We start from the raw sequence: 15,043 nt of genomic DNA on the forward strand, positions 1-15,043 counted from the left end.
CCATTTATGGATCATTGGATACATTTTGCAAGCAAAGGTACATAGAATATTCAAATAGGCAATGCCCTCTTCCTGACTAGACAGGGGCATGAATCGAAATACAAATCAAATTTCATGATGAATAAGGCTGATTCGTATTTCGTGGATCAGTTTCCACAGAATTCATGACTTTTTGGCCCGATTTGGTTGATTTGTGAACAATTCATGATGCCAAACAGGCTGGCCCTGATCCATTGATTCCCTAGGCAACATGGGCCCGGAATGTCTGCAGACCTTTTGTTGCCATTGGAAACTCCAATCGTAGCCCACATAACCTTGATAGGCAGCTCTCCTTGCCAACCGGAGAGCTTCCATTCTGCCCTATACAGCGAGAAGCAGAGAGGCAACTGAGGAGATGGGCCTTCTGTAGCCATGGGAACACCAGTCTCATCCCTCCAAACCCTGTTAGGCCGATCTATCTGCCAAACACAGGCCTCCCGTTTTGCTCTATGTGAGCGTTTGTTATATAAGGCAGAGCTCTCTGCCTCGTGCTTTTCAGTCCTAGTAGACAGAGGGAAAGGGAGGACCTGTTGCTGGGGTTGGAGTGAGAGAGAGTGGAATTAAGCTTTTGGCTACTGCTGCTTTAAAAGAGACTGGAAAGCCTCTAATTTTCAGTTCTTGGCCTTGCTGGAAATGTCTTTGGGTGAGGGTGCCTTTTTTCCTCCACCCCACCCCACCCTAATCCCAGGCCTTTGCCTGGCTCTGGGGCCTAGCTTGACTGAGGCCTCCCTTATTTTTTCTTTGCTTGTCTTAGTTTCTTCTTAATTCTTTCTCTACTCTTTTGAGGGCTCACACTCTTGTTGTTTCCTTTGGTTTTATTTTGTGCACCTCTCCCACCTGGGCAGGTGTCTGTGTGGTGGTTTTGGGGCCCTCCCCCCAAGCCCAGTCTCTCTGAGTATGAAGGGGGCCATTGAAGTGCCCCGGGTTCTGACGAATCATAAAACTAACAAGTCGTATTGTGAAACAGGACAATTTCGTGGAAGTTCGTGTTTTGTGATTTGTGGAACGTGACAAAACGTGAAACTCTCATTTCATTTTTTTCCTGTTTCATGCCCATCTCTATTCCTGATATACGAACCCCCAGCTTAAAGTGATACCCTCCGGGAAAAACATCACTATTTGATTCGTATGTTTGCTAATTTGACTCACAGACAGTATGTCATGCTTTGAATATTGATTTCTATGTGACAGTGAAGGGCCTGATCCATTTCAGGTGTGGGTGCAGTGCCAGCATGCAGAGAACTCAGACTCACTGGTGATCTTTGACTCTCAGGACAAGCAATACACTATCGGCAGTTAGAGAGAATGGCAGATCTGTGCGTGCCTTGCCTTTCCCAGTATTGCTCATCTTCTCTGTGTTGTGCTCTGAAGCCAGGCTGAAACACTGTCTTTTTAAAACACTCTCAACCAAATATTCAGGATTTTATTTGATGCATTGCTATAGGCAGTGGTAAGCCTTTTGTTACCTGACAGGAACTGGCCCAGTTATAAGGGTTCTGTGTACTTTTATCATGCTTGCTAAAAAGGATTTACAAGAATGTACTGACGTGCAGGTACTTGTCGTTTTGTGTACTAATCAATTATGCAGAATACAAATCAAATTCCCAGCATGTAGAGCAGCTAGCTATTGGAGACATTGCCAAGTGTGTCTCCCTTGGCCTAGCCTTCACTGAGGTGCTGACACTGTGTCTGGGCTGCACAAGTAATAGACACTGTGGTAAAATAGTTAATGCGTTAGAATAGGAACTAGGAGAACTAAGTTCAAATTCCAGGAAGGTCATTGAGTGATCCTGGACCACCGTAATTACCTTCCAGTCTCGTTGGGAGGATAAAATGAGGGAGAACCACGTTTCTCTGAGATTCTTGGAGGAAGGGCAGGATAGATACATGACAGTCAATATGATATAATGCTTATCTATATGAAAATATCCCCTCCTAATAGAAAACTAGATTTGGGGAAGAAGGGTTCTGTCCCAATCAGTTCTGTCTCAATCCTCCTGGTTTTCTGTATTGAAGGATTTTTTTTAAATGGAGGACATTCCATCATTTGAGATGCTATTTACAGTCCAAGGTACACATATTTACCAGCACAGAAAGAGTCAGGCTGTAGGCTTATGTCTGCAGTAGAGACCCAATTTTTCTAAAGCATGCTGAATATTTCATTGACATAATGCCTTTAGGAGATGTCTGCAAAATTTCTGTAATGGCTTTGAAAGGCTTAATTCTACTCACCCCATCTCTTGGAAAAGTTGCATCCAATCTAAAATGGCCAAAATCCTAGAAAGTTTATGCATTGTCTTCCTTTATAAAAAAATTCCTTTTTAAACGGCTCACTTCTTCAGATACAGCTTAAATGTGAGTCTATCTGTCCATATATCTTGGACAGTGGAGTGATTTCAGATGCTGAATTACAATAGCACGTGGAATGTCAATAGTAGACATAATTGGATTGGGTGGGGTATGCAGAGGGGTAGTGGGTGTGGAGAAATCAGCATTGGTAATGAGACAGGAAGCCTAGGTCTTGATTCAGTCCAGGTGGATACATTGTCTTGAGCATCTTTATCAGTTGCAATTCAGCAGTCTCTCTTTCTAATCCCTCTTTGAAATTCCTCTTCAGGATAACTGCTACTTTTAGGTCAGCAACTGAGTGTCCTGGAAGGTTAAAGTGTCCCCCCACTGGTTTTTTACTGGTGTGGTTTCTGATGTCAGACTTATGTCCATTAATTCTTTGTCAAAGGGGCTGGCCAGTTTGTCCAGTGTAGAGGGCGGAAGGGCGTTACTGACATGTGATGGCATAGATCACATTAGAGGATGAGCAGGAGTATGAACCTGAGATGGTATGGTTGATATGATTGAGTCTGTCAGGGCTTGCCGCCGCTGCCGCTGGGCGTGGCATTGGGCGGTCTGCTCCTGACGTCATAGGGGGGCCAGGGATGCTGCAGGACCCTGCTCTGTGAAAGGAGGGGCGGTATACCTCACCCAGACTCCTTCTCAGTCCACTCGCTGGCCTGCTCAACCTGGCCTGCTTGCCCCCTGTGTCCTTCTTCATCCCCTCCTTCCAGAACTCTCCTCCAAACCTCCACTCTTGCATTGCACCGCTCTCACTCCACATTATCACTCCTTACTCACATCCACCACCACAGGGCTCTTCCCAGCCAGCTTTTATAGGGCTTCCTTCCACTGCCCCACCCCTCTTCCAGCCCAGTCTTGGGCTGCACCAAGCAGTTGCAGCTGGGGTAGCTGATCTGGCCCCACTGACCAGCACCAGCTGTGCCTTGTTCCCTGGCTGCCCAGCCTCCCTGCCTTGGCTGATTGCTGAAGGCCTGTCCAGCTGCAGTCCCCTGGCTAGCAGCTCGGCCTCCCTGGCTGAGCTGATGGCTGAAGGTGGGTCCAGCTGCGGCTCCTTGGCTGGTTGTCCAGGGCTTCCTGCAGAGTGCCTCCAATAGCCCCACCTGGAGTGGCTTGGCTTCTGGCAACTCCTGGGCCAGGCTACTATTTTCTAGCTGGGGCGTGGCTTTGGGCTGTTGGGGCTGCTGCTGCTTCTCCTCCTTAGGTAAGGTCTTTGGGTGGGTGACTGCTGGGCCCCCAATCCCTCTGCCCTTGCCCCCTTCTGCCTTGCTTAGTCCCCTTTCCTTCCCCAGGGGAGTGGGACTCGCTGGCTTCTCTCTGTCTCCCCCTGACTCCTGAGGCCCTGGGCCTTTGCCTCTTGCCCCTGGCGCCGGCAGGTTCTGGCTCCATTTGCCTGTGGGAGGGGATGACCTGCTGTCCCCAGGCTGCCCCCTCTGCTTGCCAGTCAGACCGGTTGACCTACTGTTCCCTCTTGTCAAGTCTGGGGGCTGGGGCTCAGACCCCGGACACACCTCCCCGCTTGGCTTTGAGTTGTGGGGGTCCGGTTCAGCCTCGAACATGCGGGACATGAAGTCCGCGTCCACATGCCGCGCCCCCTGGCGGTATTTGACGGTGAATTGGAAGGGTAGGAGGGAGAGGTACCACCGCAGCACCCTGGGGTTGTGCGCCTTCATGCGATGGAGCCACTGCAGGGGTGCATGGTCTGTCAGCAGTACAAAGGGGTTGTTGGCCAGGTAGTACTGCAGGGCCCCAACCGCCCACTTGACCGCTAGGGCCTCCCGCTCCACCGTGGCGTAGCGCTTCTCGGCGGGCTGGAGCTTCCGGCTTAGGAATAGAATTGGGACATCCACGCCATCCCGCTCCTGGGTCAGCACGGCCCCGAGGCCGGTGTCCGAGGCATCCGTGGCCAGTGTGAAGGGCCGGTCAAAGTCTGGGTTCCATAGGGCAGTGGCATTGGAGAGGGCTGACCGCAGGTCCTTAAAAGCTGCCTCTAGTTCTGGGGTCCACCGGACTTGGTTGGGCAGCCCCTTCCTCAAGCTGTCTGTCAGGGGCGCCGCTCGGGAGGCAAAGTGGGGGATGAACCGCCCGTAATACCCCAGCAGTCCTAGGAATCGCCGAACCTGCTTCTTGGTCTTGGGCTGTGGAGCGTCGGCTATTGAGGCCACCTTGTCCGGTGGTGGCCTGACTCGTCCTCCCCCGACCACAAAGCCCAGGTATTGGAGTTCCCGGAACCCCAGGTGGCTTTTCTTTGGGTTGGCCCGCAGTCCGGCCTGTTGAAGGGCTCTCAAGACTGACTCCAGGTGCTGGAGATGGGTGGGCCAGTCTGGGCTAAAGACAATGATGTCGTCAATGTAGGCCATAGCGTATGCCCGACACTTGCCCAGCACCTGGTCCACTAGTCGCTGGAACGTGGCTGCTGCACCATGGAGCCCGAAAGGCATTTTCTTAAATTGAAAAAGACCTTGGGGAGTGGCGAAGGCTGTTTTCTCCCGATCTTCAGGTCGCACGGGCACCTGCCAGTACCCCTTGGTTAAATCGAGAGCTGACAGGTAGCGAGCGGACCCCAGGTGATCCACCAGCACATCTGCTCGGGGCATGGGATAGGCGTCGAACTTGGCCACCTTATTCAGCTCTCGGTAATCGACGCAGAAGCGGGTGGTCCCGTCCGGCTTGGGCACCAAGACTATTGGACTCCTCCAGGCACTCTGTGAGGGCTCAATCACCCCCAGCTGGAGCATCTCGTCCGTCTCCTTTTCCACCGCCTCCCACCGCTTTCTAGGGATGGGTCGCCACGTAGCCCGAGCCGCCTGCCCTGGCTCGGTTGGGATGGCATGCTGTATCAGGCTGGTGCTACCTGGTCTGCGGGAGAAGACGCCTGGTACCCGGGCCCATAGAGCCTGTAGCTGGGCCCGCTGAGTTGGGTCGAGCTGGGGGTCCACCTTGGGCTCCTCGAATTCTGGGCCTTCTGTGGTCCACGGCAGCTCACTGGACGGGAGTTCCAGGGGGTCCTCCGCCAGCTGGCACTCCTCGCTGTCCCGCTCGTACCACCTCTTCAGCAGGTTCACGTGGAGCGTCTTCCTCTGGCGTCGACGAGGCCCACACTGGACCTCATAGGTGGTAGGTCCTAGTACCTTTGTCACCACATAGGGGCCTCGCCAGGGGTCCCCCTCCTCCCTGGGAAAAACTGTGCGGTGGACGAGGACCTTCTCCCCCAGCTGGAAGGTTCTCTGTTGCGTACCCCGGTCGTACGCGGCCTTCTGGTGTGTCTGGGCATGGGCCAGCCGTCGGCCTGCTTCTGCTTGGAACTGCTGCACGCGCTCGCGGAGTTGGCTCACGTACTCCTGGACTGGGGGGGCTGGGGGGCTGGCTTGGGGGCCCCATTGCTCCACCAGGCGGGAGAGCATTCCTCGTGGCTTTCGCCCATACAGCAGTTCAAATGGGCTAAAGCCAGTGGAGGCCTGGGGGGTCTCTCGGAGGGCAAACATCAGGGGGTCGATATACAGGTCCCACTGGTGAGGTTTGTCATGCGTCATCTTTTTCAGGGCCTCCTTAACAGTCTGATTCAGGCGCTCTGCCAATCCATCTGTTTGGGGGTGGTAGGCAGAGGTGAACACCTGCCGGATCCCCAAGTTCTGACAGAGCTGACGCATGGCCTTTGCTCGGAAGGGCCCTCCCCGGTCTGTCAAGATTTCGCTGGGCAGCCCCACCATTGCGAACAGCTTGGACAACGCCCGGACCACCCCCGGGGTCTGCATAGTTTTCAAAGGAATGACCTCCGGGAAACGTGTGGCGTAGTCCACGATCACCAGGGCAAAACGGTAGCCCCGGGGTGTGCGTGGCAGTGGGCCAATAAAGTCCATCGCTATCCGCTGGAAGGGCACCCCCATCACTGGCAGCGGGGAAAGAGGGGCCTTTGGCGGGCGTCTCGCTGCCACCCTCTGGCAGGTGGGGCATGAGCGGCAGTATGCCTTCACGTCCACATTCACCGAGGGCCAGAAGAAACGCTCGAGGATCTTCCTCAGGGTCTTGTGGTGCCCCAGGTGCCCGGCCCAAGCGTGCTCATGGGCGGTGCGGAGGACCTCCGGCCGATAGCCTGCTGGCACAAGTAGTTGGCGGACCTCTCCCTGGCCATTCGGGGCACGAGCTATGCGAACCCAAACCCCTCCTTGCTTCTCAATGCGAGGGAGCCGTTGGGACCTCCGTTCATCCCGCACCTGCTCCTCCTCACGAGCGGCTGTCTCTCGCAAGCGCTGCAAGGACTCATCTGCCCCTTGGGCATCACAGAATGGGCGATCTGCTGGGGGTCCAGCTGGGTCTTCAGTCCGTGGTTCTGCCCCTGGTCTGGTGGAGGGACCCTCTCCCGGGTCGTCGGCCTCCTCCACTTGCAGAGTGGTGGCAACTTGTGGGTCTGTCAATTCCCGTGCCGCCTCCCGCCGAGGCCTGGCGATCCCTGGGGCGTCTCTTCCCGATTTCTTCGCTGCCTGCTGGAGGAGCCTGAAGAACCCCGGGGCATCTCTTCCCAGCAGCATTGGCACGGGTAGGTGAGCTACCTGGGCAACTTCCATTTGGTGGCAGACCCCTAGGTACTCTACCGTGATTAGGGCCGTAGGGTACGGCTGGGTGCGGCCCATCACATCCGTCACCGGGATCCAGCGGTGCACTGGGGTGGCAGCTGGGAGGAGTTGGGGCCGAATTGCTGAGACTGTACTCCCGGTGTCCAACAGGGCTTGTAGGATCAGCTGGCCTATCCTCACGGTGGCGCATAGACTCAGCACCTGCTTGCCAGGTGGTGGGTTACTTTCCCAAGCCAACGCACATACCACTGGCGAGGAGGCTGTGGGTGTGCAGGCTTGCATCCGCTGCTCCACGGCCTGCATTAGCTCTGCCTGAGCTGTTTGGAAGGCCGCCTCCAACTTCCTCCACATCCTGTCCAAGCATTCCTCCAGCCACAGTCTGAGGTCTGCTGGGGCTACGGCATTGGGATACATCCCTTCGACTGGCGCCTGCGTCGGAACGGCTTTCCCCGTACGGGCCACCAACTTGTCAGGGCTTGCCGCCGCTGCCGCTGGGCGTGGCATTGGGCGGTCTGCTCCTGACGTCATAGGGGGGCCAGGGATGCTGCAGGACCCTGCTCTGTGAAAGGAGGGGCGGTATACCTCACCCAGACTCCCTCTCAGTCCACTCGCTGGCCTGCTCAACCTGGCCTGCTTGCCCCCTGTGTCCTTCTTCATCCCCTCCTTCCAGAACTCTCCTCCAAACCTCCACTCTTGCATTGCACCGCTCTCACTCCACATTATCACTCCTTACTCACATCCACCACCACAGGGCTCTTCCCAGCCAGCTTTTATAGGGCTTCCTTCCACTGCCCCACCCCTCTTCCAGCCCAGTCTTGGGCTGCACCAAGCAGTTGCAGCTGGGGTAGCTGATCTGGCCCCACTGACCAGCACCAGCTGTGCCTTGTTCCCTGGCTGCCCAGCCTCCCTGCCTTGGCTGATTGCTGAAGGCCTGTCCAGCTGCAGTCCCCTGGCTAGCAGCTCGGCCTCCCTGGCTGAGCTGATGGCTGAAGGTGGGTCCAGCTGCGGCTCCTTGGCTGGTTGTCCAGGGCTTCCTGCAGAGTGCCTCCAATAGCCCCACCTGGAGTGGCTTGGCTTCTGGCAACTCCTGGGCCAGGCTACTATTTTCTAGCTGGGGCGTGGCTTTGGGCTGTTGGGGCTGCTGCTGCTTCTCCTCCTTAGGTAAGGTCTTTGGGTGGGTGACTGCTGGGCCCCCAATCCCTCTGCCCTTGCCCCCTTCTGCCTTGCTTAGTCCCCTTTCCTTCCCCAGGGGAGTGGGACTTGCTGGCTTCTCTCTGTCTCCCCCTGACTCCTGAGGCCCTGGGCCTTTGCCTCTTGCCCCTGGCGCCGGCAGGTTCTGGCTCCATTTGCCTGTGGGAGGGGATGACCTGCTGTCCCCAGGCTGCCCCCTCTGCTTGCCAGTCAGACCGGTTGACCTACTGTCTGCTGGCTGACCGGTTGACCTGCTGGCTGCTGGCTGCCCCCTCTGTTTGCCCGTCAGCCCGGTTGACCTGCTGTTCCCTCTTGTCAAGTCTGGGGGCTGGGGCTCAGACCCCGGACAGAGTCCACTGATAGTGTTGCTAGGAACTGAGGCTATCGTACTTTGGTCACATTATGAGAAGACAAGATTCTCTGGAAAAGTCAATAATGCTGGGAAAAGTGGAAGGCAGTAGGAAAAGAGGAAGACCTAAAACGAGTTGGCTTGACTCAATAAAAGAAGCCACGTCCTCCAGTTTGCAGGATCTGAGCAAGTCTGTTAATGATAGGACGCTTTGGAGGTCTTTCATTCATAAGGTCTCAATAGGTTGGAGGTGACTTGATGGCACATAACACACACATATGGTATAAGACAATTTCATGTGTAAAACAGTTTGTGTGCTTTTTGCCAAGGCCAGATGTATGTTTGGTTTATTTACAAGCATTCATATTCCATCTTTCCTCCTTGGAGAACAAGGTAGCTAAGAACAAATCAGATTAAAAATATGTTGCATAAAATGCACAAACAGTCCAGATGCACCAGACTTCACAAAAAAAGTGACAAAGGAGGTCTCATGAGGAAACGCTTCCAGAAACAGATAGTCAAAACGAAGCATATGGGTGTTCTATGAAAGGTGTCTTAAGATGTCTCCCATGTTCCCAGAACAAGCCAAACAAAACCTACATTACGCAATAGGTTGTGAAACCTTCCTTCCAAATGTGATTGGTTTATTGCTGTTGCTGGATAAGGGGGGATAAGGGGGGATAAGGGGGGAGACATAGCTGCAGAAGTATCCCCTCGCCCCAATGAACAGGCAAATACAGAATGTTGTGCCCAGTAGATCTTTGCGTTCAAGACCCTTTGAAGGGAGTCAAGAAATACTTCTAGTGCTTCTACACCTACCCAGGGTATAACACATCTAGAAGGCCCCACAGGCTATATTGGCTTGATCCTGTGTAAACTGCCTTTAAAGATTAGAATCATTAGCCTAACTTTGTTTGCCCTCCATTGATAATAGGTTTTGGCACTCAGTATGAACCCCTGATTGTGAGCCTCGCGCTCTTCTAAGGTCCCAGGCAGGTATGTTGGTCCAGCAAAAGCAAGAGGTTGCCTTTTAAAAACATTACCTGACATGACGTTAAGTCTGCACGCTTTACTGACAGAGCTAGCCAGGCTCAGATGGCAGAGGAATAGGTGAGGGTTATAGGATGTCAAGTCACTTCTGAATTAATGACCTCCAAAATGTCTTATCGCTGATAGCCTTGCTTAGGTCTTTCAAACTGAAGGTCTTGGCTTCCTTTACTGAATCAAGCCATCTCATGTCGGGTCTTCCTCTTTTCCTACTGCCTTCAATTTTCCTAGCATTATTGACTTTTTCAGTGAGTCTCATCTTTTCGTGATGTGACAAAAGTATGACAGTCTCAGGTTTAGTTTCTAGGTCAAAGTCAGGCCTGCTGTGATGTAGAACCCTCTTATTTTTCTCTTTAGTGGTTTGTAGTATCCGTTAAACTCTCCTGCAACACTGTATTTTGAATGGATCATCTTTCTTCTCATCAGCTTTTTTTGTGCTCCAGAAACAGGAGATTTGTAATAAAAGGGGCAGTGGGTTATGATGACCTCACATTGGGTGCCATAGGAAAGCAGTAATTATGGACACAATTGCCTAATGCTAAGCAAAGTGCCGAGTCTACCAGTTGCCTTTCTGATGGCTGGGAATGCTTCACCCTAACCAAATGAACAACAGTGGTACTGATTATTGGCAGTGGTACTGAATGCAGTCTTCTTCTTTCCCAGAACTGCTAAATGGACACTGTCACTGATAATGTGATTGAGACTGTGCATCCATGGCCCTGGATGTGGCTTTTCAACTTTGGCACTGTTGTGATATTAGGTTGGTTAGAAGGGCAGGCTCTATTCTTCAGTGCTGCACACTAGAGGCGGGCACAGACTGAAATACGAACCAAAATTCATCACGAACCACACCGGTTCGTGGTTTTCTGACAAACTGCCACAAACTTTAGGCTGATTCGTTTGGTTCGTTTTTTGGTTCGTTACTGCAGACAGCCTGGCGCCGATCAATCAGTTTCCTAGGCAATGGGGGGGATGGGCTTTCTGCAGCCCCAGAAGTGACCTTCTGCTGCCTGGAAGTGACGTTTTCACAAACTGATCAATCAGTTTCCTAGGCAGCGGGGAGGATGGGCTTTCTGCAGCCCTGGAAGTGACCTTCTGCTGCTCCAGAAGTGAGGTTTTCACAAACCAAATGAAGCGGTTCGCAAACTGCGGCAAGGTTGTGAAAGTTCATGAAACGTGACATACCACGAACTACACGGTACGGTATTTTCCCAGTTCGTGCCCACCTCTAGTGCACACCTTATGGAGCTTCTTTCCAATTGAAGCTTACCATACCTGGTCCATAATGAATGGGCAAGCCCATTTATCTGAGTATGTGACAAAATTTAGGGGCTGACATTGGGAAATTGTATGGGGTTTATGATGTTGTTGCTGCTTTTGTTTGAAGGCATGGCAGTTGATTGATATAACTTGTTGCTTTTGTAATCTACCCATGATGTCTCTTTGAAGGCAGTGATAACCTAGAAGATAACCTAGAAGATAAGGCAGTGATAACCTAGAAGGCTAGAAGATAACCATAAGAGAGGAGGAATATCCTTGTTTCAGTCCAGGCGTTCCTCAACAAAGCCACCTAGTTGTTTTAGTGGAAATAGAAGAGAGTCAAAATACATGCTAAAGACTAGGATTACTGCTTGGTTTTAGCGCCGCACAGTTGTGTATTATCACACACCAGTTCCTGTTGCTTGTATGCCTACCTGTTGATCTTTTGTTGAGCTTTCAGTCTGCATAAGCTGTTTGTTACTCGTGACCTGTAGTATCTTCTCTTTTTTGGGTTTAATTTATTTATTTATTTGCATTTTGCAGCAAATGTTCAACCTCTGCATGCTGGCTGTGTTCAGTTCATGGCATGCAAAATCTGGTTCTCAGTCCAGTTTGAGTCAAATTACCCTCGAAATGTCTTTTTCCTTTAAGCTATTCGAGGGATGGGACCAGTCCGTTGTAAAAGACAATCTGGTCATTGCCGACTTGCACAGACTGTGCAAAAGGCAAAAAAATCAATGAGCATAACAATCACAGTGTGATCTTATGGTTTCCAAGTTGTTGTTTCAAAGTTCTTCTCAATCTCCTGGAGACCCCCTGCTGGCTCCATGACACACTGTCAGTGAGGTTAAGGGGACAGTTCCTGTGATTTGTAGATTCCTACCATGCAATGTTTATCAGGTGCGTTCATGGAGCTAATGTTTTTCCCCAGGGCGCATTGATTTTGTGCAATCACCAGTCAAGTCAATTGCATAGTCTGAAGCTGTTGGTTTTAATTGTGGAGTTTGTTGTATACTGAACGCCCCTAGAAAACTAATTCTAGAAGGGTAGCTGTATTAGTCTGCTACAGTCCCCCCACCAGCTCACCAGCACAAGCACTGACTCATGGAAGTTTATGTCACAATAAATTTGTTAGTTTTAAGGGTAGTCTTTAAGGGGGTTATTACAGAAATCTCATTTATCTGGTTCCCAGGGGTACTGCAGAAATCCATGGTTGCTGGATAGAAACTAACTGTCTGGGAATCCAGCTTTATTCTGCGTGTGAGCGGATCTCCTGATGTCATCTTTAATGTTAAAAAGCAGTCACAACACTCTCACAACTTGGTTCATGGCATTAGTGATAAGGCAGTGATTCCCCTTTTGGGAACGTTTCCTGGTGACTACTTCTTCCCCTGAGCGGGGGCCTGACTTTGGCTTTCCCTCTACCTCATTGGTGGGGTCTTCAGAAGACCCCAAACCTCTGTGTTTGCAGAGAACATCCATTCAGAAACAGCTCCTGCATCCTAGGAGGATGCTTGGAACCTCCAGTCATTTGTGATTGCGTCCGTCAGCCATTCTGTGGTTGGTCCTGCCCGCCTCTCATGGAAGCCATTTTGTGGTGGCACACACTACCTGGTCTCAACATTCCAAAAATTCTCACATTTATAATTTGGCTGGAGACACTTGGGTTAGGAGAAGTGGAGGTATTCCCATCTAAGTCCTTCCTTCTTGCACTTCCTCCCAACAGAATTTGCCATGGAGCTTCAGGTGGTAAAAGTAGTGGGTACCCTAACCCAAAATCACAGTCCCAATACAAATTTTCCCTTACTTCCCTTAAGCTGCTTTTTAATGTTAAAGGCCAACACTAGGAGATGATATCATAGACCTCCCATGTCCTTTGGTTCCGAATCCACCGCAAACTGCTCATTTGAGGGGGGAGGGGATAATGGAGTTCCAGGAACCAGTTAATCAACCTACAAATTAACCTACAAAATAAGGTTGGTTAACTCTGATTGCTAATGTTCTCCGTATCATTCCTTTGGTGTTTGTCATTCTGCATAAAAACCTCATTGTGAACTGGGCTAATTATAGAGATAGGTCTCAGACATCCTGGCCAGTGCACAGGTACATGGGTGGTCTTCATGTGCAGCCCAACTTTGGCTTGCAGCATAGAAACCTGTTCATTACAAAAGTGGTGGGACATTGACAGTGGGGGGAAATCCCCAACAACCACAACCTCAAGTTCATTAGCCCCAGGGCTTTTTTTCAGGGGGAACGCGGGGGAACGGAGTTCCAGAACCTCTTGAAAATGGTCACATGGCTGGTGTCCCCACCCCCTGATCTCCAGACAGAGGGGAGTTTAGATTGCCCTCCTCACTGAGTGGCGCGGAGGGCAATCTAAACTCCCCTCTGTCTGGAGATCAGGGGGCGGGGCTACCAGCCATGTGACCATTTTCTCTGAGAGCAACCCACTGAGTTCCACCACCTCTTTTCCCAGAAAAAAAGCCCTGATTAGCCCCGTGTCAGCCCCTTATCTTGGCCTGAAACAACTTTTTAGTAGAACTCACTGAGAAAACGCATCAAGAAATGAATAACTTATTTCGAATCCCATAACTACCCATATCAGTTTGTTGCCTGCTTGTATGCAGGGTGTCTTCGCTAGGTTACCACATGGATGTCTGTTTTGAGCCATTCCTAGCTATGGTTTATCCTCTATTCATGCTGCAGGGTACGAAATTCCTGGGTGCCAACCTGCCTATGGCAATCTAGAATACTGCAGGGCAGGCTCGCAAAATCTTCACCTACCCTCTGGGACAGGTAATTAAATGGTGACGTTTTATCAAGTTCATGTTTCTGTTATAACTTTCTGCTGTTGTTTGTTTTCATCTCCACCCTTAAGTACTATCTTAGTTGCCTGAACTGGGAAAAAATGGGGCATTTTAGAAATTGGGATTATGTCCACATGGGCTTGTTTCATGGCAGCCTGTGGAAAGCAAAAACAAGAAGGATTTTGAATTGAGTTGCCAACTTTGACTCGTGCCTTTAAGGTCAGCTTGATATGATCATCCTTGCTGCCATTTTATGAAAGGCTGGACCTGCTGATTTCTTCAGCGCATGCTGCTGTTAAAGGCACAGGAGCCAGTTTGGTTGACAAGTTGGTAGTACTTGTCTTTAGAGCTGCTATCAGAATTTGACCATCCCATTATGGGCAAAGATTGAGTTAGACGGCTTGTTTTTTAGCAGTCTGCTTGCGATGATTTTTGCATTGTATCTTTGACCTCCAGAAATACAGTCCTCTCTGCAGAAAAAGCAGTAATAGTATCCCTGGCAGAGCCATGATGTATTCTGGTATCATTTCTACCAAGCCCGCACTATGATTCATCTGACTTTTGGGGTTATTGTTATGGAATTTTCCAACTGCACTAATTTGTTTTTGTTTTTGTGTTGTTGTTTTGGATTGGAAGATTTCCCCCAGCCAATAAAATTATTATGTCTTCCCTGTTACGTTTTACAGTGACTGAAAATGTTTTGATAGAGCTCAGTTAAAGATCCCTTCCCTTATGGGAAAAGGCATACAAAACAATTATTAATGTGGCACTGGTGATTCCCAAAAGATGCGATGGACTTATGAGCCAAGAGAGTTCTGTGGATGAATAGCTGCTACCACTGCTTGTACCATGGGAACATAGCACAGTTGCCATTGGTAGAGAAGATGAGGAGAAGATCCCAGTAATACTAAATAGGGTGAAACGAGCTTTTTAACTATCCTGCTGGACATTTGCAGGGTGCACATGGTGCTGAGCACATGGCAACAAATACTTAGCCGTTACCTGGAAAGGGAAACCCATGTTCACCTCACATAACATAATTCAATTCATCTCATTCTGCATACTCTTACTACTCATATTGAGAAGTAACTGCCCCTAGACTTACCTGGGAGGCCAATTTGCTGCCCACAGAGTGTCGGAGGGGCATGAGTCATGACGACTGCCATATTCTGGCCTCCCAGGATCCCCTGGGCGGGCCAATGGCCCAATCAATTTAAAATGCCCAGCTGGTCAATCAGGGCCAGTTGGGGGGCTTGCCGGCAGGGTAGGGCTTGGTGCCGGACCTGAGGAGGCCAGTTTTCCCTCAGGTCAGGTTTCCCTCAGGTCCAGCAAGCAAGCTATTTAAGGGGAGCTGCCCCCACCCCACCTCATTCGTGCTGTGCCTCACTTGCCTCACTCATGCTTTCACTACACATGTTGAGAACAAG

The 15,043-nt window shown here is 50.9% G+C and overlaps 1 protein-coding gene across 1 annotated transcript in view; it reads left to right on the forward strand.

Annotated features, from left to right (window-relative positions):
- Positions 1-15,043, forward strand: part of BEGAIN (brain enriched guanylate kinase associated) — a 260,162-nt gene that overhangs the window by 125,178 nt on the left and 119,941 nt on the right. The window contains exon 3 of the mRNA XM_054972391.1: positions 13,516-13,605. Coding sequence (XP_054828366.1) covers positions 13,516-13,605 — 90 coding nt within the window. The remainder of the gene's footprint in view (positions 1-13,515; positions 13,606-15,043) is intronic.

The sequence above is a fragment of the Eublepharis macularius genome, chromosome 2, assembly GCF_028583425.1.
Source record: "Eublepharis macularius isolate TG4126 chromosome 2, MPM_Emac_v1.0, whole genome shotgun sequence".
Classification (NCBI taxonomy): domain Eukaryota; kingdom Metazoa; phylum Chordata; class Lepidosauria; order Squamata; family Eublepharidae; genus Eublepharis; species Eublepharis macularius.